Source organism: Saccostrea echinata, unplaced genomic scaffold (assembly GCF_033153115.1).
Source record: "Saccostrea echinata isolate AGI-Se365-2 ecotype Australia unplaced genomic scaffold, CSIRO_AGI_Sech_v1 ptg000045l, whole genome shotgun sequence".
Classification (NCBI taxonomy): Eukaryota; Metazoa; Mollusca; class Bivalvia; order Ostreida; family Ostreidae; genus Saccostrea; species Saccostrea echinata.
In genome coordinates this window covers 3,139,932-3,165,085 of record NW_026889794.1, presented here as the reverse complement: position 1 = coordinate 3,165,085, position 25,154 = coordinate 3,139,932, and the positions used below count along the sequence as shown (strand labels likewise).

Below are 25,154 nucleotides of genomic sequence, written 5' to 3'. Positions count from 1 at the left end.
CAATCATATATTAAAATGTCACCGTGAACTCTTTCATCACTCGCTACATTTATCACAGAAAACTCCGACACAAGACTGTTCATCGCTGTTAATGTGATCGTCAGAATTTCCTCGTAAACAATTTGCGCAAGAATATATATATCCCTTTAAAACTAATGCTCCCTGTACGCAACCAAGGATTTTATGTGCTTCGAAGATGTGGATTAAACCTGCATGTCTACATACGGCTCGTACGTTAAGAAAATGTACAACTGTCAACTTCACATATTTTCTTCTCATTTTCTGTCTGTAATTCCGACTTGCATGGCTACTTCCGGGGACGTACTAAAGACTTGATATACTAAAGACCTGATATTCGACCTGATGATTTTTCAAAAAATAAAATAATCAGACTGAGTGTTAAACATGATTTATTTTTAAAAATTATTGATTATGAAGCATTATGCTATACTAAACTACACTTTTTTTTTAAATATTTGCCAACAAAGCATCAGATCAAATCACGTTTTTCGTATATCGGGTCTTTAGTGTCTTCTTCCCACAATGCCGCTCGTGATTGTTTACATCCAGGTTACAAACAAGAGGCCCCGATTAAGACTCTTTCTATACGGATGCATTTGTAAATGTTAATTTACCTTTACTTGTGTAAATAACTTGCATTTATAAACGATTTAAATAACAGAAAACAGAGAAATCGAATCTAAACAATTTACTTAAAACACAACAACTATCTAAAACCGTACAAGCATGTGTTACGATGCCCTAAAAGGCGTGGCTGGTTTGTAGACAACTTGTTCCTGTACGATTCTCGAATAATTATTATATAAAATAGAATAAAATATAGCACGGAGCTTGTTTCTCTTTATACCACATGACAAGATTTAATATGTTAGAAATTATGTCATTCAAACTTTTTCATAATATTTTAATATTTTTAGCTATCCAAAAAATACTTTTATGACCTGCTGTCCCCTGAATATAGGGGCCAGCCCCTTTTTCTTGATGTTATCTGAAAGTTCTCGTAATTACACACAACTTTTATTCTATATGTCTTACCAAATTTTTATCAGTTTAAAAGTTACTAAACAAAAAGCAGCAAAATTTCATGGAAAAATAATTCTTAAAACTTGCCGTCACATAGCTTCCGAACTTAAAAAAATTAGCCTACAATTTTAATGTTCTGCGCATCTGCAATGTATTAGTTACAAGTTCTCCAGTTTTCATGCAAATATCATGTGTCGTTATTGAGAATTCTACTGGACAAGAGACCCTCCAAATATCGATTAAAGGGCAATAACTCATGAACGGGGGTATATATCAAAAATTTGAAAAAACCGTTTTTAGGCAATAATACATTGTATCTACCCTGAAAGTTTCATAGCAATCGGACAAAAGGTCTCCGAGAAATCGCCTGCTGAAAATCGGCGGGAAAAAAAAAATAAAATAATAATAAGAAACAGTAGAATAACAGTAGGGTCTTCCGAAGGAAGCTCGGAAGACCCTAACAATAGAATCACTATAAGGTCTTCCGTGGAGACAGAAGACCTTAATAATAATAATAAGAAACAGAGTAAAAACAATATGTTCCCAAACTTCGTTTGGGGAACATAATAATCGTTGCCAAACAGCAGTTTTATTGAAACTCTCAATCATAAAGTCATGTTGGCGAGGAAATGCGGACCTAGTCGAGTCATGCGACACTCGATTTGAGGACAACAACATAGCCTATGTAACACTTGATTGTGGTTATTTTCAAGACACAATTATATATCTAACATTTATGGATTTATTTCCTGAAATCCTGCTGAAATATGGAAATTATCTTCTCACAAAAAAAGGAGTTCATGTGATGCAATATGTGCAAGTAAGTAGTTTTTTAAGCTAACAGTGAGGAAAACCCTTTTGATGTCAACCAAAAATAATAAGCAAGCCTTTTTCCAGTAAGCTTTAAGTGCCTAAATTTTTGGTCTTTTTCAAAATTATTTCAAAGTTGGGTGTAATTTTTTTCTTCTTGGAAATCCTTCCTATGAATTAGGAGAACTCCATTTTATAAAGTGGGTATAGATATTTATTTTATTTTAAACTACCAATTGAAAAAAAATATCTTGCTGAAGACTTTAAAAATGTTTTTTAGAGATAAGTTATTAAATTGTTTCATAATATTAAATTTTATGCTTATTCAGAGTTTAAAATACTGGGTAATATGCCACTGCATTTAATTTTTCAGACAAGTTCAAGTTGCAGAAGAGTTCTTTGGTCTTCTCAAACAGTCGAGGTTTTCTTCTCCTGTCCAAACTTCAAAATTTAGTGAAAAATGAGGAAACAAACTTTATGAATGAAAGAATTTTCTAAAATCACATTGAGCAGTGAATCTGGTGCCTTTTGTTGTGTTTAACCATCATAAAAGCTAGTGACAGTAGTGTAGGTAGAACTTTAGTCCTACATTGCTCATTAACTTATGTAAACAAAGGGAATAGCATACCAGTTGAGATTTAGCGTGGCAAGTACTATATGAGAAAACAACGGAAACTATCCAAAAGTATATGCACCACAAGTCCATACATTAAATTGATCAAGTTCAGAATTTTGAATGTGCATGTCTGCTTGAAAAGTGCTGTAGTTTAAAAAGCATTTTTTTTTATATCATGGGATGGAATGATGATTATAAAGAACTGATATTGTAAAAACTTTTCTTCTACAAATTTCATCTTTGTATAATGTACAATGTAATTTATAAATTGTTAAGTTAAACATTTAATAAACATGTTAAACCTTTTTGCAAATTGGTCATTGTTGATTTCTCAAGAATAAACTTGGAAATTTTCATATTAAAACATTTAGTTTAGTATGTTGAACAACATGACATATTTGTTAAATATGCAATTTAAAAATATCATATTACTGCTCATATAATGGTACAGTAAATCAAATGTTGCAGCTGCATCATTTTCTGCAGTTGAGCAAAATCCTTAACATTCCTTTCATATACATGTGATTTGATTTAGAAGGAGTCAAAGAACTTAATGAATTTATAATTTTATCTGTAAAAGTTGAGAGTTTTAGGACATTGCTAGCAGAGACCAACATACTCTGACTTGTTTATACATAATAATTATGTCTTCATGTGGCATAATGTATTCTTTGTTGTTATATATAAGTTAAGTAGTATTTGAAAAACAGTAAAAGCTGAAAAACTAAATGAAAAAAAAGTAAATGCTTATATAAGAAGAATCACCCAAATAGATAGTGATTGGTCATCATGTTTACTATATGAAAAAAGTAATACAAGAAAACTGGATGCACCTGCTTACAGCTGTTTAAAATAAAAACAGAAAAAAATCTGGAATCATCAAAGTTGGGTACTTAATATACAGAATTTCGATCCCGATCATAATTCTCTCCAAAACTGTTTTAGAGAAATAAAATTAATTCCAGATTAAACTTGGTACATTGAATAGAAAAATTCATAATAATGTGATAAATGTAATTAAGAAACAATTCAATAAAATTTAAGTTTTACACACAATGCACTAAGATTTAGGAAAAATTCTTGTCAAAATTCAAGCAATTTATCAAAATTTCTCAATAGTTTTCCTTTTCATTAAAAACTGCTAATTGATTTTTCCACACTTTTTAAACTGGAAAACTAATAATGAGCAGTTGTTTTATTTTTTCCATGTGTAATAAGCTACATAATGTGTTTGCTGTTTTTAATAATATTGTTTTAAATTCACAATGTTTGTGACATCCAAAATGTCTTGACATATAATTACAATGGTTACTATGGATACGACCTAGATATCAACTCCATGACAACTAATACAAGAAGGATACAGACTCCTCTCAAAATAAAATAGGGTTAGATAATTTATGAAAAACAACAACACTTGTTACTTCTGTACTGAACTTCCTCTTTTTTGGTTGACATTTTGGCCCATAAATGCCCGAATCTATTTATAGTAACATATCACAGCCTGGATGTGCCTTTTTGGAAAAATCATGATTTATTTTAATTACTACTGTATCAAGTAATAATATAAAAAAATATTGGCTGAATATGAAATATTCGACTTATCACCGATTGCCTGATTCTTACGTGGACCTGTACTTAAAATACTATAGAATCTCTCTTCTTTTTATTAAACTCAAAAAAACGCACATAATCAGGTTAGGCATTAGTAGTAGTTAAATATTCTTAAGTAAAATCCACTATGATTTTGATAATGACGCAGCATAATCGTTTTCTTTTTAGCAAAAATATCAAAGAGTATTAACAAAAATGTAAAACGGACACTAGTGGCAAGTCAAACTTTAAATAGAATATTTAAAGTAACAACTCTAAAGGTATAGCTATTACATTACTTAATTTGAATACCATAGGTATCAAATATGTTCTTGATTATATTTAGGTATGGATCAGTCAGTGACTTTCTTCTTTGTGGTATTACTTGCTGTCTTTGTGTACTACTACATGAATACACAGAACGAAGCAAGTAAAGAAACAAACATTGTCTTTAACAGCACATACGACTATATAATAGGTACGTGTGTGATTATACTCCATCACTTGGTGATCGTGTATGAAGTTTATTTTCTGAGTAGAGAATTTTCGATTTTTAAATGATTGTCAATTGCAATAGTTCTTTTCATAGAAGAAACATTGGTCGTCTTTGCTTGATTATTTTGCAGTTGGAGCAGGGTCCGCCGGATGTGTTCTTGCTAACAGACTGACTGAAGATTTAAGGTCATCAGTACTAATTATAGAAGCTGGAGGATCGGAAAACGAGAATGAACTGATGCATATACCTATTGCGGCCGGAGGTTTGCAAAATACAAAACAAGACTGGGCCTATAGAACAGTTCCTCAAAAGAACGCATGTTTCGGTTTAAAAAATAAGGTTTAATTTTGATTTTTAAAAAATCCTTTTAAGTGCATTGAAATCATGGTACATTACATAGACTATAACTTACTTGCTACATACGAAAATAAAATGGGAATTGGTCGATCTCAATAATGATATATTTACATGTAACTACGACCATGGAATTAATCAATTCTTGAAGAAAAAGAAATAGAAAATTCAAACCGTCGAAAAAGCAAAAAAAAAAAAATAATGTGGAAATAGAAAAAAATCTTTTCAATTTTGACAGATAAGTGCTCAGGCGAGAGGGCGTGTCCTTGGTGGAAGCAGCTCCATAAACTATATGATGTACGTAAGGGGGAGCCGCCATGATTTTGATGGTTGGGCAAAAGAGGGCGCCGAAGGATGGAGCTACAAGAATATTCTCCCATACTTCATTAAATCAGAAGATGTTCAAATATCAAGATTAAAAAACTCACGTATAAATACTCTTTTGCTGTATCATTTATTATTTAAACAAATCTATTTTCGTGATGTTCTGAAATTTTAAAAATATGTATACTTGGAAAATTTTAATATTTGTTTCTATCCAAAAAAACATTCAAGGAAGTTATTCAATGAAAAATCAAGTAAGTTACATTTAAACCTGCTTTATTATATGTATTATTTATCAAGTTTAATTTCTGTTGCAGCCTATCATGGAAAAGGAGGTCCACTTGCAGTTAGTGACGGAACAGCCACTCCTCTGAACGATGTGTATAGACGAGGAATAGAAGAGCTAGGTTATTCTGTTGTGGATTGCAATGGAAAATCACAAATAGGTCCGACACATATTAAATGTACACCTGTCTTCAATAATAAGGTCATCTGAAGCAAATCTCAAATTTTGTTATACAGATAAAGTTCTTTTCTCTCTTTGGGAAAACTACTGTATTTAGTGTTATCTTAAATACGCGTTATGTTCGACCTTTTAAGCTTGAAACTGATTTCTCTTTTAAATTTGTCCACATACGATTGTGTTTTAAGAGATGTTATTCGCTCCGTTCTGAATTTATCCACTGAATACGAGGGCGAAAGGGGTTAAAATATAACTTGAGCAAAAGTGTCTTTACCTGCATTATTTCCTAAGATTTATTTGCAATTATATAGCTCTTGTATAACATTTAATGTCTTTAGCCAAGGCCTCTATCACTGGGCTTGTGAAATACTCTGAAAACCTATTTTTGTTACGTTCTAAGCTGTTAATACATACATGAGAAGTTATCCTCTTTTTTCATGAAGGTTACTGTCACTCACAAGAAACAGTCAGAAACGGAGAGAGATGGAGTACAGCTAAAGCCTTTCTAAGACCTGCTATGAATCGTTCAAATCTTCATGTGGCTGTGAACTCCTATGTTACCAAAGTAATATATTTGATTAAAATATTTTAATTCTCTAAGTTCGCCGAAATATTTCTGAAATACTGCCGACTCGGAGATCAATCATTGTCTGTATATAATTACAAAACCACTTTTTATGCTGATATAATAGATTTCAGGTAATTTAGATTCAAATTTCAGATTTTGATAGAAAACAAGAGAGCAGTGGGTATTTCACTTTTGAGAGACAACTTAAAACATATAATAAAGGCAAGGAAAGAAGTAATTATTTCTGCTGGTGCATTTAATAGTCCACAAATTCTCATGTTGTCAGGTATTGGACCAAAGGACCACCTACAATCATTGGGGGTGAGGAAAACTGTTATATCCTAATGTACAAAAGTACAACCAACATTTTTCAGGATTTTTTTTTTTTTTTTTTTTTTTGATTTAAATAAACAGTAAGTTGCATTAATAGACGTCAGCTTCTTGGAAGAATGATCTTTCATAAAATAAAAAAAAATGCATGTAGAATAAGTCTTTTGAAAAAAAAAAATAGAAAATCTTTTTGAACATTTTCTTCGTTTCGTAAAATTATTTAGATTTAAAATTATTTGCCCTCAAAAACATGTACAGATACCGCTGATTGCTGATTTACCTGTTGGAGACAATCTAGAGGATCATGTAGCTGCATTTTTGCTCTTTAAAGATAACACAACTTCATCTTTTCAACCGTCAGCATCATCAGATTTCCAATACTTAGCATTCAAATCAGGTAAATGAATTTAAAAAGTTGAGTATTAGAAATACAATAAACTTCACTATATCCTCAAATTATTTTTTGAGTTTCCAAAAAAAGAAAAAGAAAAATATTGATTTTTTTTTTACCAAGCCCCTCTTTTTACTTATAAAAATATTAACTGCTTTAAAGGAAAACCCTCAGACATACTGTGCTACAGCATATTCTAGAAGTGGTGTTAATCTGATGTTGATTCCCCAAAACTCCAAAGAACTTTTAGAAAGTTTTAAAGTCTAAAAATTTTTCAAAAGTTAATAACATCAAAACGTACAGTTTTTCTACATTTTATACAACCATTTCTCATGATAAATTAAATTTCTAGAGGATTTTTGATATCATAGCCAACTGATTCTTCAATAAAAATGGATTTCGGAAATTTTCGTGTCTAAGGATTGGTCATCATCAAAATTACTTTGTGGGAAAAATACCCTGATTCTATACGTAAATACTCTGAATTTGAAATTAATAGCATGCTGGAGTTCCTCATTGACAACCTTTATGTAGTCTTCGGACATCAGGTCTTCTAACAAACTGTTGGGATTCAATGGGCACTAATTGTACTACTTTATTAGCCGACCTGGTTTATATTTCTATGAAGCAGAATTTATTCAAAAACTTCTACATGAGAAGAAGAAAAAACTTGCAGTAACCTTCAACTCGACATTCAGATATATCGACGATTTCTAATCAATTACCAATAATTACTTCCATTCATATATCGACTGAATTAATCCCAGTGAACTTGCAATAACAAGGATTTCAACAACATTTCGTAATTCTATTGTTGTTATCTTGTTCGTAAATATTACCTATCATTGGGTCGTACATTTATTTTGGCTATCCTCTCTCATACCAATTGTTTTTATACTAAATTTGACTACGGAATGTTTCGTCTACCTGATCAATCACAGTGGGTATGACCTGTCAACAGAGTATACTTACTCCTCCTAGGCATCTAATCCTACCTCTGAAATTTCCGGGGCTCCTTGTATTATTTTCTTTCCAAAAATTTTCGTTGTTTGTAGATTCTATTAGATCTATTAGTGTTCGTTATATTCACCTTGTCTCCTATTACGATTATTAAACTTAAATCAATAAAACATCATTAAACCCTAAAACAGTTTGAAATTCAAAGTAATATTCCTAGAAATTATCTTGTGAGAAACAAATCAATATAACTTTTAAGGCATTTTTAGTTCTATAATTTCCATGCATTTTTTTATAATTCATGTACTGTTTTTCTCAAGCAGTTAATTAAAGAATCAGTTAATATTGTAAATTTTACAGGTCCTTTGTCTAAGTCACACATAGAGTCTAGCGTTTTTCTGAAGGATGATGACACCTTGCTTCCATACCTGCAAATAACGTTCTACAGTATGCTGTCGCTACCTTCTGTTGCCTATGACTTTACAAAAATTCTAAACTGGGATCCAAAGGTTAAAATCCTTCATATAATTTTAACTTGCAGTCAACATTTACCAAAAAATTACTAGTTGTCTTTTTATGCGCTTAAATATCGTTTATTATGAGGCCTGTTAGCCATAAACTTGCGAACAGCGCTAAGACAGAAATATGTGCTTTTTTACCTATTACTATGGACATTTTAAGAAAATTTCGATATTGTTTGTGGTTTAGATAAGGTTGAAAATGAAAGTAATTTTTTTAAAACTTTGATGCCTTTCACAATACTAATTAAAACAAGCTTTCCGTACTTTCAAAATATAGTGATTTCTCATATGTCAAATTCATTATGTTACCAATTTTAAAATCTTTAAGATCACAGAAGGTGTGTATAAAGCATATGCAGACTTCACCAGTAATAACGGAGGGAGCTTCATGGCAACAAGTATACTTCTCCATCCCAAGAGTAGAGGAACCATTCGACTACAGAGCAGTGATCCTTTTGATCCACCACTAATAGATCCCAACTACTTAGATCATCCAGATGACATAAAGATGTTGCTAAAAGGTAAAATTGTAATCTTTATGGCAACTGTTTTCTTCATATACGATGTATGAAAATAAATTAAGCAGTTAGTAATACTATTCCATTCTATTACATTTCGCCTTTCGGCTCTACGAGGGTATCATGTAGCATTATCTCCGAGTGCAGCGAGGCATATCTCAATTCAAAGAAGCTAAAAATGACCTGTGTGACGTAAACACACCTGTGGTCAGTAGTATATAAAGCACAGCTCCACGTGCCGAAGTCATTCTTTTTCTCTGAGCGGCGTGCGAGTTTACCTGTACAGCAGGTAAACATTATCAATAGAGGTGTTTTGTTAAAGGTGCTTAGACACAGATTTGAAGTTAATATTTTCTCAAATTTTCTGTATAATATCACGACTTATATATTGCAATAGCATTTCACACGAAAATATAATTAAAAACTTATTTTATCTGGAAATTATTGGAACTACGAATTCCTGGACGCGTTTGATTTACACATCCTTGCACTTTCACAAATTTTATCTTTATCCCTAACAATTAAGAAAAGAAGCGATTTTGTTGTGTATTAATTAAAAACATTACATCTATAATCCAGAAAATTCAGAGTAGAAATGTGCGAAAGGAAACCCCCTCACTATTATCGTCAGCCCGGCTCAGTGTTGTGTACAGAGTTTAACAAATTGAATACACCCGTGAAACGTAAACTGTTTTTGTAAACAGGGCACGAGCTCTGTTATTGTTAATGTTTACGATTCACCGGGTGTGTTCAATTGTTAAAGTCTGCACACACCACTGAGCACGGACTGACAATACTGTGAGTGGGTTTTGCTTTCGAACATTTCTACTCTGAATTTTCTGGATTATAGTTTTAAATATTTTTCATTAATACACAACAAAATCGCCACTTTTCTTAAGTATTAAGAGTAAAATTAAAATTTGTGAAAGTGCAAGGATGTGTCAATCAAACGCGTTCAGAAATTTGAAGTTTCAATAACTACGAGATGAAATAAGATTTTTATTATATTTTAGTATGAAATGCTATAGCAACATATAAGTCATGAAATTTTACAGAAAATTTGAGAAAATATTAACTTCAAATCTGTGTCCAAGCACCTTTAACTTAGAACGTTGTTCAAGTTATTTAAGGGGTTTTTACTGCTGTAAAACAGCTCTTATTAAAATATTAAACTGTTTGAAGGTAAGTTACGAAGTCTTTGTATTTTGCCGTAATGACGGCTGAAAACCAGGACGATGTCCTATCTTTCACGGGAAGTGACCATGACAACTACTCAGACATAGAGGAATTGTTTGGGGATTAACCTCGTACACGAAGTGTAACAGATGACACTAATACTACAAATAAAAGAACTAGAGGAATGAAGAGTAAAGCGCAGACCTCGACATGTTCTGCAAGTGCAAGTGCACCGCCGCCACGGGCGACGAAACAAAGTAAAAAATCTAAAAATCAGTCCGAGTCTGTTCAAGAATTTAATGTTGACGAACTTAAAAGTCAACTGGGCATAGACAAAATCTTGCAATCCCTTTCTTCGGTGACAGATACTGTAAAACAGTTGGGTCTTTCTAATTCTACGGCGCGTAATACGTGCAATGAAAATATTGGCATGCGGTCCACCGAATCTACGGTGCACACTTCGGGTAATAATTCTCCCGGTAATTTTACACAATCTATGCCTAACAGACCGCCGAGAAACTTGGTTAACATACCTGATTATGATTCTCGTCAAACTTTTGATGTAACCCCTGATGACTTTGACTTTGATTTTTCTTATTTGAATGGTCAAGTTTCTCCTTCTATTGAAGGTGTTGATACTCAAGAAACATTTAAGGGGATCTTAAATGATGAATCAATTCAGATTACAATTGATAACAGTGCTAGCAGTAATGACTGGGATATCCCACAGTTAAATGCAAATGAGAAAACTGGTCCAAAAGTAAATGAAGCACTGGGAAAAGCGGTAAATGCAACGATCTCTATTAAAACTAGCAAAGAAAGTATAGTAGAATTGGAGAAAAAATATGACAGACCAGATAATTGTAATCTATTGAAAGTACCCCGAGTCAATAAGGAAATTTGGGATGCAATGAATAAGCAAGCCCATTCAGATGATCTCACTTTACAAGTGATTCAAAAATCTTTAGCCACGGGTATAATACCTTTAGTACAGATGGCTGATATGTTTGTCAATAAAAAAGAACTTGACCCCCAAACTTGTAAAAAGATGTTGGCAGATTCTATAAGTATGCTTGGCAATGCTTTTTAAAACCTCTCAATGAAAAGAAGAAATGAAATTAAAAATGTTTTAAATTTTCGATATCGAAAAATTGCTTCCTCTGAGATTCCAGTAACAGATTTTTTGTTTGGAGACAATTGTGTCTCTAAACTTAAAGAAATGGGAGACATTGCCAAGCAACCAATTGGAATGAAATCAAGTTATGATACAAAATTCAAAAATGTTAATCAAACAAAAGACTACATGTCAACCCAGGGGTATCAACCTCTCACAAACCAGTACAGAGGCAGAAACCGCCAGTACATGTATGCATATCCTTCCCAGAGAGGCAGAGGTCAAAGGGGTCAGTACAAAGGCATAATGAAGAAACCATACAGTTACAGCAAGTAAAGGTTAGAAAGCTTAATAAACCTTACTGGCAAAAATTTACCAAAGATAAATGGATTTTGAACATAATTGATCCAGGATATGAAATTGAATTTTTCAGCAACCTTTTCAAAAAATCATTCCAAAGCAAATTCAGTTTAATGCAGTAGAATCTGAATTGGTATCACAAGAAGTAAAACAATTGATTGATAAAGGTGCAATTGAAGAAGTAGAAGATATTTCGGATGCTTTTATTTCAAATATTTTTCTTATACCGAAAAAAGATGGTAATCTAAGGCCAATCATAAATCTAAAACAATTAAATGAATTTGTTGAATATTATCATTTCAAACAAGAAAATTTAACATTTGCTTTAGAACTGATTCAGAGAAATGATTATCTTACTTCGGTTGATTTAAAGGATGCTTATTTTAGTGTCAGTGTTCACCCAGATTACAAGAAATCTCTAACTTTTTCTTGGAATGGAAAATTTTTCAGATTTGTAGTTTTACCTTTTGGGTTAACTTCATGTCCAAGAATATTTACAAAGATATTGAAACCTGTTTATGCATTCTTTAGGAAAAATGGCATAAGATGTTGTTATTATATTGATGATTCCCTAATCATGAATCAAGATTTTTCTATATGTCAAGGACAAACAGATAGAGTTATGTTGGAATTAAACAATCTTGGTTTTACAATAAATGATAAAAAATCTGTAAATACCCCTTTGCAAAGAATTGTTTTCTTTGGAGTTATTATAGATTCAGTTGAATTTAAAGTCTATTTGACAGATGAAAAAATAGAGAAGATTTTAAATCAAAGCCAAATTATTCTGTCCAATCCAAGGATTCAGATAAGATAATTGGCCTCATTGATAGGTTTATTGGTCCATGCATGTAATGCGATTTTTCAGGGTCCTCTGCATTACAGGATTTTAGAAAGAGATAAAGATCAAAATCTGAAAATAAACAATGATGATTATAATTCATTTATGATTTGTCCTGCTGAGAGTATCAATGAAATAAAATGGTGGTGTAAAAATTTACAAACACTAAATGGAAAAGATATCAGATCAAGACCAATTGATTTATGGGTGGAAACTGATGCATCCTTGCTAGGTTGGGGTGCTAGGTTTGAAAACAAAATGACAGGGGGTAGATGGACATATTCAGAATCATCATATCATATAAATGCTTTAGAATTGATGGCTGTGTATTTTGCTTTAAAATCGTTTTTTAAAGAGTACACTTCAAAACATATTTGTTTCAAAACTGACAATACAACTGTGGTTTCTTACATTAATGCAATGGGTGGAATGCATTCAAAACAACTCAATGACCAAAATTTGGAATTGGTGCATAAAACGTGATATCATTATTTCGGCCCAATATTTACCAGGGTGTGAGAATATATATGCTGATGCACTTTCTAGGCAATTTGCTGACTCTACAGAATGGATGTTAAAACATGATATTTTCTTGAGAATTTGCAAACAATTTTTTAATCCAGACATAGATCTTTTTGCTTCTCGTATTAATAAACATTTGGGAAAGTTTGTTTCCTGGAATTTTGATCCTGATGCATATCGCATTGATGCTTTCACTTTATCTTGGTCAAACTTAAGTCCATATATTTTTCCACCTTTTAAATTAATTGGTAGAATAATCAATAAAATATTAGAAGATAGAGTAAAGCAAGCCATAATTATTGCCCCGTTATGGAAAACTCAAACTTGGTTTCCACAGCTAATGTCTGTTTTGATTTCTATTCCTATTAGACTTCCTCGACACAAGGATCTCTTGGTGATGCCACACACGGGAGAGGTACATCCACTCCGCAAGATTACTCTAACCGCCTGTCTTGTATCAGGAGATCCCTCTATGACAAAGGGCTGGCAAGATTCGATAGTGACATCATCCTTGCTTATTTACGACCGACTACTAATAAACAATACCAATGCTGCTGGCAAAAATGGGTGGTTTGGTGTTCTAAATGGAAAACTAATCACTGTTCACCCTCTGAAGAAATAGTTGTAAAATATCTTATTTCTTTGATGAGTAATAAAGTTTTATTTTCTGTTGTGAATACTCATAAATCCATGTTGATTAACACTTTACCATATTTTGGTGTTTTATGGGTTAAAGAACCATTATTACTTCCAAAGTTAATGAAAGGATATTTTAATCTTAATCCATGTCGGCCTAAAGTTAAGACATCATGGGATGTATCAAAAGTTTTGTGTTTTTTACGCAATCTAATGCCTATACATGAAATATCTTTGCGTTTGTTAACTTTAAAACTGATAGCTCTTGTTGCACTTAAAACAGCTTCTAGGGCCAAAACACTGTTGGCTCTTGATTTGAGATATATGTCAGTTTTTACTGATAAGGTTATTTTTTCAAATTCAGAAGTTACTGAAAACGTGTAAACCTGGAACTCCTGTACATAGAGTTGTATTACATAAATTTTCTGACAACAGACTTTCTGTTGTTTCCACGTTACATGAATACTCGAGAAGAACAAAAAATAAAAGAAAATCATCTACACTATTTGTTTCCTATAAAACATTTAATCCTGTTTCAACATGTACGTTAGAAAGATGGCTGAAAACTGTTCTAAAACTGTCAGGAATCAGGAACTTTACTGCACATTCTTTCCGAGGAACTTCCGCTTCAGTGGCCTATTCATCAGGTGTGTCATTAAAAGAAATAATGGATGCGGCAAATTGGTCCTCTTCAAAGACATTTTTTAAGTTTTACTACAAAGAGGCAAATATAACTGGGTGTGATACAGATGGACTTTTTGCACGTTCAGTGTTGATTGGATGAACAATGAATTGTTTGGTGACATTAGTTGTTTTTTGACAATAAACACTGTTGATAAAATGAGATTATTCATTATCATGTTATATATAAACTTTGACAATGAATAAATTTAGTTTCATTTGAGTTTTATTTTTCATTAAATCTTAATAAATGGTCTTGTTATTGAATACCTTGAAAATATATTTTTATTTGTAAAATTTTGTTTGTGACCAACTCTTTAAATATGCTACATGAAACCCTCGTAGAGCCGAAAGGCGATATGTAATAGAATGGACCCTCCTCCAAGCATCCTTTAGGATGTAAAGGATGAGGGTCATTCTATGTAATGAGCCTGAGGCTCAAGAGGGTATCATGTACCCAACCCAAATTGATTTCATTCTGAGGTTAATAACCCATCCACATGGTATTTGTTAGTTGTCACAAACAAGCTTTCAAGAATGACTTCGGAACGTGGAGCTGTGCTTTATATACTACTGACCACAGGTGTGTTTACGTCACACAGGTCATTTTCTAGCTTCTTTGAATTGAGATATGCCTCGCTGCACTCGGAGATAATGCTACATACCCTCTAGAGCCTCAGGCTCATTACATAGAATGACCCTCATCCTTTACATCCTAAAGGATGCTTGGAGGAGGGTCCGTTATCTACTGCATATTGTGTCTAAGTCTCTTAACTGATTTGGTACGCAAGAGCATGTTCTGACATAATCAATTTTAATCGGAGGTAGGCTAATACTACGACAATTGAATTCCCAAAACTCTGAATTAAAACGAGATTGTAGAAAGTCCTGTGACGTCTACTTTTTATCAGTAACCTGTCTCTGTTTTCTAAATGTTTTGATGATACAGGGATATCGGTAATCTTGTTTAAAACCAACATTTAGCAAATTATGTTCGATTTAATGACCTTGTTAGCAAATACCATCTATGGATCATTAGGTTGAAGTTTGAATGGCTTTTTTCACACAAGTTTTAGGACATTATATTCCCATTAAATTGTCTACGGATTTTTCCTTTTACCTGCTCATTGCAAGGAATGCACGGCGCGGGTGTGACCGGTCGACAGGGGATGCTTACTCCTTCATGGCAACTGTTCCGACCTCCGATATTGTAAGAGTTCCGAATCGGCTCTAATCATAATATATTCTGTTTTAGTGGACTTCTGAGCTTTCTTTCCTTATTATTATTTTGAAAGACAGTATGTATTTGAAAAATAACTGTAGTAAATTAAAATAACTTATTTTAAAACAGATACTATTGTATTTAACTATTTTTATGATTTAGGAGTGTATCAGATTATGAAATTAGCGAACACAACAGCATTCAGATCCATTGGTGCATCACCATCAGATCCCTCTAAAGAGTACTATCCTCCTTGTAACGAACTTCAATACCCCTCAGAGGAGTACTGGGTCTGTAGAATCAAGTATTATTCGTTCGGTCTCTGGCATCCGACGTCTACATGTAGAATGGGAGCTCATAATGATGACACAGCTGTTGTTGATCCCCGCCTCAGGTTTCCAATTCGATTCCACTTTTTTTTTTATACAAGAACACATTATTTTGCTTTGAGTAGAAAAACAAAGATTTTGAAAATTTTTGAAGATTTCAAGAGCACCGATTTAATGAGGAAAAATGTCTGTAAAGTAGTGAGTTTAAGAGGTTTCACATAAATGAATATAATTCAAGAATATAATTAATATCTAGCAAAATTTCAATCTGATATATTATGAAATTCAATCTAAAATTCGTCATTTGAATTGTAATTTAGCACTATTTCGTACTGTTTTTGTACAAGTGAAAAACAGACAATATATATATATATATATATATATATATATATATATATATATATATATATATATATATATATATATATATATATATATATATATATATATATATATATTGCATTTATATTTTCATTTGTAAGTATCAATAACATAACAGCAATTAACATTTGCAGAGTAAAGGGTATACAGAATCTTCGTGTGGTCGATGCGTCTGTCATGCGTCATGTTACTTCTGGAAACACAAATGCTCCAACCATCATGATAGCAGAAAAAGCTGCCGACATGATTCGAGGAATTGATAGTGTTGAAAACATCCGTAAAATGACTAAAGATTTATAAATCTTTATGAATGTTGAAGTGTTAAAGAATTGCTGTTGGTGCATGCATATTCACAGTTACAGACAAGAAAACCAAGGAATTGAAATGATATGTAACACATTTTATATATGTATTTAAAGAAGTTTGATTATAACAAGTAATATGATGACATTAAATTTTTTTCCTTTATATCGGAAAGAAACCAAGAATTGTTAACTGAGATACTATTGTTCTAATCACAACTGACTGATGTTACTCAGGTCTTACAAATTATTCTCTCTCTCTCTCTCTCTCTCTCCCTTCCATTAAAAGAAAACTTTTAACGATTCTGAATACTTTGCCTATGGTTTCTCCATTTCTCAGCATTCTCAATTAATGTTGATCATTTACAGCCTTTGTTACAGCTAATCAAGAACAGTGAACAGTGACTTTGCTATACCGCTAGAATCAAAAAACTACGGGATTAAAATGTTTATGAATATGATCAAATATAAGTCCTCTTCCGTATATTTTATTATGTTATATTGGTATAAATATTATTGTTAGTACAACTGTGTTCATTTTTTTCTCTTTCTTGTTTTATGATGGTCCTTATTCGTACTAGTCATATGTTGTTGTTTTTTTTTTGTATGTTGTTTAACGTCCCTCTCGAGAAATTTCTCACTCATATGGAGACGCCACCACTTGCCGGTGGAGAGCTGCAAATTTTGTCCTATACTGGGCACTTACGGCCATTGAGCAGTGAGGAATCTTTTTCGTGCCAGCACCTACTGCGACACGGGACCTCGGTTTATACGGTCTCATCCGAAGGACCGGTCTCCACGTCCCACAGTGGGATTCGAACCCGCGACATAAGGATCAACTCCTTACTCCGCGACTCTAGAGCAGACGCTCTAACCACTGCGCCACGCGGGCGACTACTATTCATATGTGTTTATCTCAGCTTTTTCTATTAATGTACTTGTTTGTGCTTTGTTTTAAGTAGGCATAAACAAATTTGTGCTGTTAGTTTTTATATATATCAGTCGTTTAAGTCGGATAAAGAGCTATCCAAATTTATATTTATTTGTTATAATGTATAAATCTGCCGAATATAAATAAAATTTACTTGACTCGTATATATCAAAAGTCGAATATGAAAAAAAGTCTTTCAAACAATTTAAAAGCATTTTTGAGAGAAAGTGCGTTTTTTATATCTTTTCTGCATAATTTTAACTCTATCCTGACACAGATAATCATGTGAAACTTTCAGTTCTTTTTTTTTTCAAATACACCCTTTTCCTATTGTAACGAAAATATGCTGTGTCTAAATATTTGTATTAAACCTGGTATAAATAATTACTTTTCCTATACTCTACAGCATTTGGTTATAATAATACGTGGGCTCGGTACCATTTGACAGTCAACAAAACAAGAGAAAGTCTTTGTATAAAAGAAACATGTAATAATTTATTTATAAAAGTACATAAAACAAACACGATATTTGGAACTTCCTGGTTTCGTAGGGAAGGTGTAAAAATAGAAGGTGCACCACTCTGGATACGAAGGTGCAACTGTATGGAAATGAAGGGGCGTAGCAGACGTTGCTAAGGTAAACAGAACTACGGAAGGAGAATATGCTGAAACTCTGGTAACTAGAGAAGGTACACACTATTACAAGGAAATATTCACCTTCTGTAATATAGAAGGGTTATTAAGTAACACCTTCTGGGTCATTATACTTGTAGGTTAACCTCCGTAATCTAACTGTACTTTTAAAAAAATCTGCACCTTCAGCGAGCCTCTCTGTTTATATACACAGAAGAGCTACGTCATTATCCAATCTGCGAGCGGCTAACAAACGAAGCAGCACGTGCGAAACTTCAAGCTGAAGTAATGAAACTTGAAGGGAAATCGAAGCACAATAGAGCTGTAAATATAGATTATAGATAAAATATAGATTATGGTCGATGTAAAACGTCTAATAAACACAGGTAAGCACTGCTTTGCGTAATGACACATATTTAATGCCACAAGGATCGAGAACAACATCCCGAATGAATGTAAACAACACATTCACATTGTGAAACGGCATGTTTCTACTTTCGCTTTCAATCAAAGCGAATGATTATAAATAAATTGGAATAAAACACATATTTTCACTTGAAATATCGTATCTACACTCCATAGTAATGTGTAAACACCCATGTTAAACTAAAATAATAATCATATGTGATAACAATGGATAGCACAAGGTACAGGCCCATGTAAATTCATAACACTATTGAAAAAGAATATTCAAGTAAGTCGTTTAAATTATTGTTCATTAATAATATACAATCAAGTCAAACCTTTAACTGCATCTGAGCATCTTCAGATTCATCTTTATATATACTTTCTTAAAAACTGATAACCAAATGCAACGCATATAATTTTTGATGTATCAGCATTTGCTGTTTTTGCTCACTAAAGCCAGAATCTCAGTTGAAACGTATGATCAACTCAAAATATAATGTTAGGTTTGAATGTTTATCTATTTGACAATTCAATGAAGTAAGTTCTTCAATGATTTGCTTTCCTTTTTTCCTATCAAACTTTGAGGTAATGTTTCCTTTATTTATAGAATAGTTAAGTAAATGTGTAAGCATTTTCAAAAAGACTTTTATGAAAATCCTCATTAAAGATCCACATGTTTTATAGTAAGAATATTAATGTGACAGTTTACTATTTAACTAAATTAATTCTTAATCAGCATGTTTAAGTTATTTATTTATTTCTGCATATAAAACGGAATAACAATTTTAATTTTATCGGTATATTCGAACAAAGTATTTCAACGAGGTAGCCAGTTCCTCTAGAGCAAGCCTGTTTCCCCGATGGATGCCCGGGATCAATGATTTGAGTCATTGGACTCGACCTTATTTTTCGGTCGACGTCACTTCTGGTCACACTTGAAATAGTAACCAGTGGCTTCTTTTTTTTTTTTTTTTACAAATATCTCCTTGCAATGGAATGGTAAAAGCTCCCGAAGATGTGTCATATAATTATAAGTTGATTGCTTTCAAAACAGTTTTCTTTTTTTACATACTAATTTCCATTTTTTTTCTTCATAAGACGAAAGACCTGCTCCAGACAGATTAATTTCTTGCACTTTACATTTCAACCGAGTCCTTTATGTTTAGATAGTATAAAGGTGTGACCGAGCATATTGTCATTGCACATCAATACATATTGTCTCCGGTTGGTAAATTACACAAGTGCCTTTCCCTTATTTTTGTGTACTATTGTGAATGTAATTGATGTGTAAATCGTATAGACCTGTCTCGAGTGCTATTTCACTAAATATGGAGATAACGAACAGTATTCAAGCTCAAAGTCCCAATTAGACAATACAAATCGGGAGCAGAGCAAACACGGACCTCCAAACATATCAGAGGTGGGATCAGGCGCCATGGAGAAATGAGCATCTCCTACCGACCGGTCACACCCTTGTATGCTCCTTGTCATGATCGGGAAAAACAGAAAAATCCGTAGACAATTCAGTGTGTAAATAATGGCCTAGCAATTAGTATGAAAAACGTCAGTTAACATTTGACTTAATGATAGGTTGTATTTGCTGACAAGGCCATTATATCTACCATAAAACCTGCGAAATGATGACTTCAGTCGAGACTGTTGATATCCTTGTTTCATCAACTTGTTTGTCAGTAGCTTGCCTCGTTTTAGAAATTGTTCATACGTAGACATGCTCTTTCGTATCTAATAAACTTGGAGACAAAAACCCATATGCAGGTGATAAGTAATATATAGAGTACCTTTTAACTCGTGTATCTTCAGATATCAGACGGTGGGGCTTGTCTCCCAAGTCTGATATCTGAAGATGCACACGAGTTAAAAGGTACTCTATATGTTTTGTATCATTGTTCTCAGGTACTGAGTTACCCATGATCTGTCAATTTCACGTTTATAGCAACTATATTCCCATGCACTGAGTTAGCCATGATCTATCAAAATTTCACCATACCATTTTATATGACCAATGAAAATAAAGCACGTAATTTGAAAAGGATAGCGCGCTGTATTTCTTGAGCTTTTTACCTTGTCAATTCAAGTTTTAACGCCATGGATGACGGTTGTGATTTTATGCTATCACAATTCTAAGACACGGTGGCAATCGAAATTATGATGGAAAATTCCTTAGCTCAGTTAGGAAACCAAATACAGGTTGAAGATTCTTTGGGAAGTATGACGTTTGATCTACCGGAACTAAAAATTGAACATATTAAGGGCTTCGATATAAGAGATATTTTAGACATGATGGGGCCTGAGTTGAGTGACAGACTCTTAAAAAAAATCCTAACACTCGTAAAAATACCAAATGGGCAATTTAAACGTTCAAGGAGTGGCGTGTCGCACGGAAAAATGGGCACTTTTGACCGAGATGATCAGCAATTCTCTAAATTACTGGATACAGCAATTTGTGTTGGAATTAGAAAACAAGTATATCCACCTCGTTCCCTTTACTACATTGTGTGTAGAGTTTGTCACGCTTCAAGTTCATGAGAGAGGAAAACTCACCAAATAATGTATCATTGCTAACGTTTACATAAAAGCATCAAGAATAGTTTCTTTGAAACTCAAATTCGAGGAAAGTCAGGCCAAGGTCAAATGAAAGGTCAAGATCAAAAAATGTTGATGCAATTGAATAGCTCTCATCTGTATGTCTTAACATATGAAGTTTGATAAAGATATCTTGAATAATTTGTTTGAAACTTACCTAACACAAATTTATGAAAAGTAAGGTCAAAGTCAAAGAAAATCTCAAGGTAAAAAATCGATGCAGTTGAACGGCTCTCGTTAATATAGTTAGGCATATAAAGGTTTGATAAAAATATCTTAAATGTCTTCAAAATTGAGATTGTTACTTATTTAAGAAAAGTATAGTCAAGGTCAACGGAAATGTCAAGGTCAAAAAATGTTTGTATCAGCAGATGAAGTTTGATACCAATATCTTTAACAGTTTCTTTGAAACTGAGCTAAACACAAATTTAAGAAAAGTGAAGTTAAAGTCAAAGAAAAGGATAACTTAAAAAAAATCGAAGTTGAACACATCTCATTAATATGTATAAGCATATAAGTTTGGATAAAAAATATCTTAAGTTTCTTTGAAATTGAGCTAAACACAAATTTAGGAAAAGTAAGGTCAAGGTCAAAGGAAAGTCATTGCCAAAACATGTTGATGGAATTTAATAGCACTCATCCATATGTATCAGCATATGAAGTTTGATTAAAATATCTTGAAAAGTTTCTTTGAAACCTAGCTATACACAAATTTAAGAAAAGTGATGTAAAGGTAGATAAAAGGACAAGGTAAAAAAAAAATTGATGAATTTGAACAGCTCTCATTTATATATAAGTATACTGTGCAATCACCATCGTTCGTGGGGGACCAATGTTCACATTTTTTAAAGAAAATTCAGATGTTCATTATTGGCATCTAGGAGGTTTTATGGGAAAACGATTTGTATGATCTTACTGCAAGGGATTTAAACTATTCAGATAGCATAAAGTTTAATTTCTCACAACAATTTCATATTTTGAAAAGTACAGGGCTAGATTTATATTGAAGCCGTACCTTGTTCTTTGTACTATTCGAATAGTTTTGAAATGAGAAATAGAACTTTACTTTGAATAGTATCGTTTTGTGAATTCTTTATTTCCGCAAAAAAAAACACTCGAAAACTTGTTGCATAAAATTTTACCTCGTAAAAATACACATTTTACAGCATTTTACCTTTTCTTCTAAGAGCATTACAATTAAGGCGTACATACATCTGATGAGCACTACAACCAACGTTAACATACATTTTCTTGTGATTTAGTTCCAAGCAAGTTATTTTGTATTCTGCTTTAAGTATAATGTGCAATAGAATTTAAAAGTTTTATGAGCTGCAAATTAGACATTTCAAAAAGAAGCATTGATTTCACAGATAATTTAGAGTAGGTCGATTTTAAAATCATGCAATATTAAAAAATACAAGGTTCATAAAATATTCTTTCTTCCATTTCAAAATTAAGGATCTCTTCAGTGAATATTAAAAACTTAATATGATCGCGGTTTTTACATGTAACAGGCATAATGCAAGATTGATCAGAGTTTTATTAGATACATTAAACAATATTTACACTTTTTTTAGTACCACTGAAATAAAACTGTGATAATATGTGGGTAACCAAGGGACATCAAACAATATTTTCATCAATATTAGTCTCGTAATTAGGACACTGAAGAACACTGGGGAAAAAAGTATAAATAAAAAGAAGGACTTGAATGAAAATTATGTAGTCTGTGGTATTCTTTACCAATAATAGGGAAAATGTATTGCTTTTATTATTTGTAGTATATATGTTTACTAAACGTGTTCATAAAGCTATGCACATACATGTATTTTAATTGGTAATCCAAGATTATTATACTGAATAAATCTTAGTATACTTTGATTTCCAAATGAATTGCTTGTCTATCAATACCTTGCAGACATATAGATCTTTTTCTAAAAGCTTTCTCTTCTGTAATATAATAGGACTTAGTACTTTACTATGTAATGTAGAGGGGAGGGCGTGGATTTCAGCTTATTGTTAAAGTGATTTTTTACCATGTAATATGTATGGGGGTGGACTTAAGAATATCTTTCATTATATTTTTATGTCAGATTTTCATCATTATCTGCCATATAACGACTGTACTTTACTTACTTATTTTTGCATTTTATCACGTGTTGTACATAAGGGCCTGCCATCTCTCTTACGAAGGAAACAGTCACGTGACATAAACAATATCGTTTTACAATTAATTAGATCAAAATAACTGTCCATGTCATAAGATACTCATAATTGTACTTGAATGTTACTTTATTGTAGAATTGCAATTTAAAATGTTTTATAGGATGAAATATTTTTTGAAGTTTAATGTGTAGCACTGATGTGTACATATATAATTATTGCTTCGTATTATAACGCTGTGGATTGTTTGTGCCCGTTTTATTTCAGATTGCTTGTTGAACTTATATTATTATGCATATCAGACAGAATTCAAAGCTCTTACTTTACATGTATAAAGGACATTTTCAGCAACATTATTTTCTTTGTGTTACTCAAAATGTATGTAAAGTAGTTCTGAGGGGCTCAAGAAAGGACAATTATTCATTGGCTTGTTTTGATCACATGAACATTTGAGCATCAGTATACTAGTATCACGTCATAAACATCGCTGACTGTAATATACTGTTTAATGCAAAAACGACTTAGGTATGATAAAAAGCATATAAATTTTAGTACAAAGTAGTGTATAATTTCTCCACCGCATGGACACCGCAATGCACTTTATTTTCTTGAGCCAGAAATATTAAATTCATTCTAACTTAATCTTAATACCTACAAGATGGGCGTTGTTACAGGACTCATAGATGTACAGGACTGTTTTGTTATTTATTTCATTAAAATCCTCATTAAATCAAATATTTGAAACGAGAAATGGAAATTGGTTATAATTTACAAAGATCTGAAGTGCAATATGAAGAGTTTATAAATACAAGGGACTGGGAGAGGACCCCCTCCCCCTTTTTATGTTTTTGACAGATGAGTGGTCCTGATAAAAATTAATTCACTGAAAGTACACGGAATGGAACTCAGAGTGCCAAGGAAGCTTACAGTATATTTACTTAACTCTAATATAGGATAATTGCTTATATAGTCAAAGAAATTCTTCAATTTGCTTTAATATAGTATTTGATACCTTAAACTAATATGAGATAAACATTGCTTGCTATGTACCGTAGTTACAATGGCAATATACCGTAAAATTTGAATAAAAGTATCTTTTGACATACATGTATTCATAGTTCCTTTAATAACATGTTCAGTTTGGTTAAAGTGAGTAAAAAGCGTCCTTAGCATATCAAAAATATGCAAAATAGCCATGGTTACTATTTAGAGATATTTCAAAACATTGTTTACATAATTTAGCAACAAGGCATAATGTTTTGTGCAAGTCGTATATTTTCTTTTCGTAGTCTTTTTTAAGACTTCATAACATACAAAGTAGCAGAAGATCTCATTTTTTGTTACAGAAAATTGCTCTTAATTAATTCATTACATTCTATGCTGTAATTATGCTCTTGCAATTTGAATACTGTAGAAGCACAAATTTTCGTGGGGATAAAATTTCGTTGAATTGTCATCTAAAATGAAATATATGGAGATAAAGAACAGTATTCAAGCTCAGAAGTTCATTAAACATTACAAAATAGGAGCAGAGCAAACACGGACCTCCAAAACATCAGAGGTGGGATCAGGTGCCATGGAGGAGTGAAAATCCCCTGCCGACCGTCAAATCCGCCTTGTACTCTTTGTCATGATCTGGAAATAACGGAAAAATCCGTCGACAATTCAGTGTGTAAATAATGGCCTAACGATTAGTATGAAAAACGTCAGTCAGCATTTGACTCAATGATAAATTGTATTTCCTGACAAAGTCATTGTATCGACCATAGAACTTACGAAATGATGACTTTAAACGAGACTGCTGATATTCTTGTTTAATGAACTTGTTTGTCAATAATTTACCTCGTTTTAGAAATTGTACATACG

At 32.5% G+C, this 25,154-nt stretch overlaps 1 protein-coding gene and 1 pseudogene across 1 annotated transcript; both read left to right on the top strand.

Moving 5' to 3' along the window:
* Positions 1–4,426: 4,426 nt before the first annotated feature.
* On the top strand, positions 4,427–17,035 carry LOC133201775 (L-sorbose 1-dehydrogenase-like). Its single transcript, XM_061337576.1, has 11 exons — positions 4,427–4,541; positions 4,690–4,898; positions 5,152–5,341; positions 5,555–5,683; positions 6,144–6,265; positions 6,422–6,589; positions 6,857–6,995; positions 8,307–8,455; positions 8,796–8,988; positions 15,700–15,931; positions 16,382–17,035. Exons 1-11 carry the CDS (start codon positions 4,472–4,474, stop codon positions 16,545–16,547), a joined length of 1,767 nt encoding a protein of 588 aa, XP_061193560.1. The 5' UTR covers positions 4,427–4,471; the 3' UTR covers positions 16,548–17,035.
* On the top strand, positions 10,592–11,611 carry LOC133201733 (uncharacterized; annotated as a pseudogene).
* Positions 17,036–25,154: the final 8,119 nt, after the last annotated feature.

Excerpts from the sequence above, each read along its gene's own strand:
- LOC133201775 (XM_061337576.1), top strand. The coding sequence starts at position 4,472 with ATGAATACACAGAACGAAGCAAGTAAAGAAACAAACATTGTCTTTAAC. Across the intron at positions 4,542-4,689 it reads CACATACGACTATATAATAG|TTGGAGCAGGGTCCGCCGGA; the intron begins GTACGTGTGTGA and ends ATTATTTTGCAG. Across the intron at positions 8,989-15,699 it reads CATAAAGATGTTGCTAAAAG|GAGTGTATCAGATTATGAAA; the intron begins GTAAAATTGTAA and ends TTTATGATTTAG.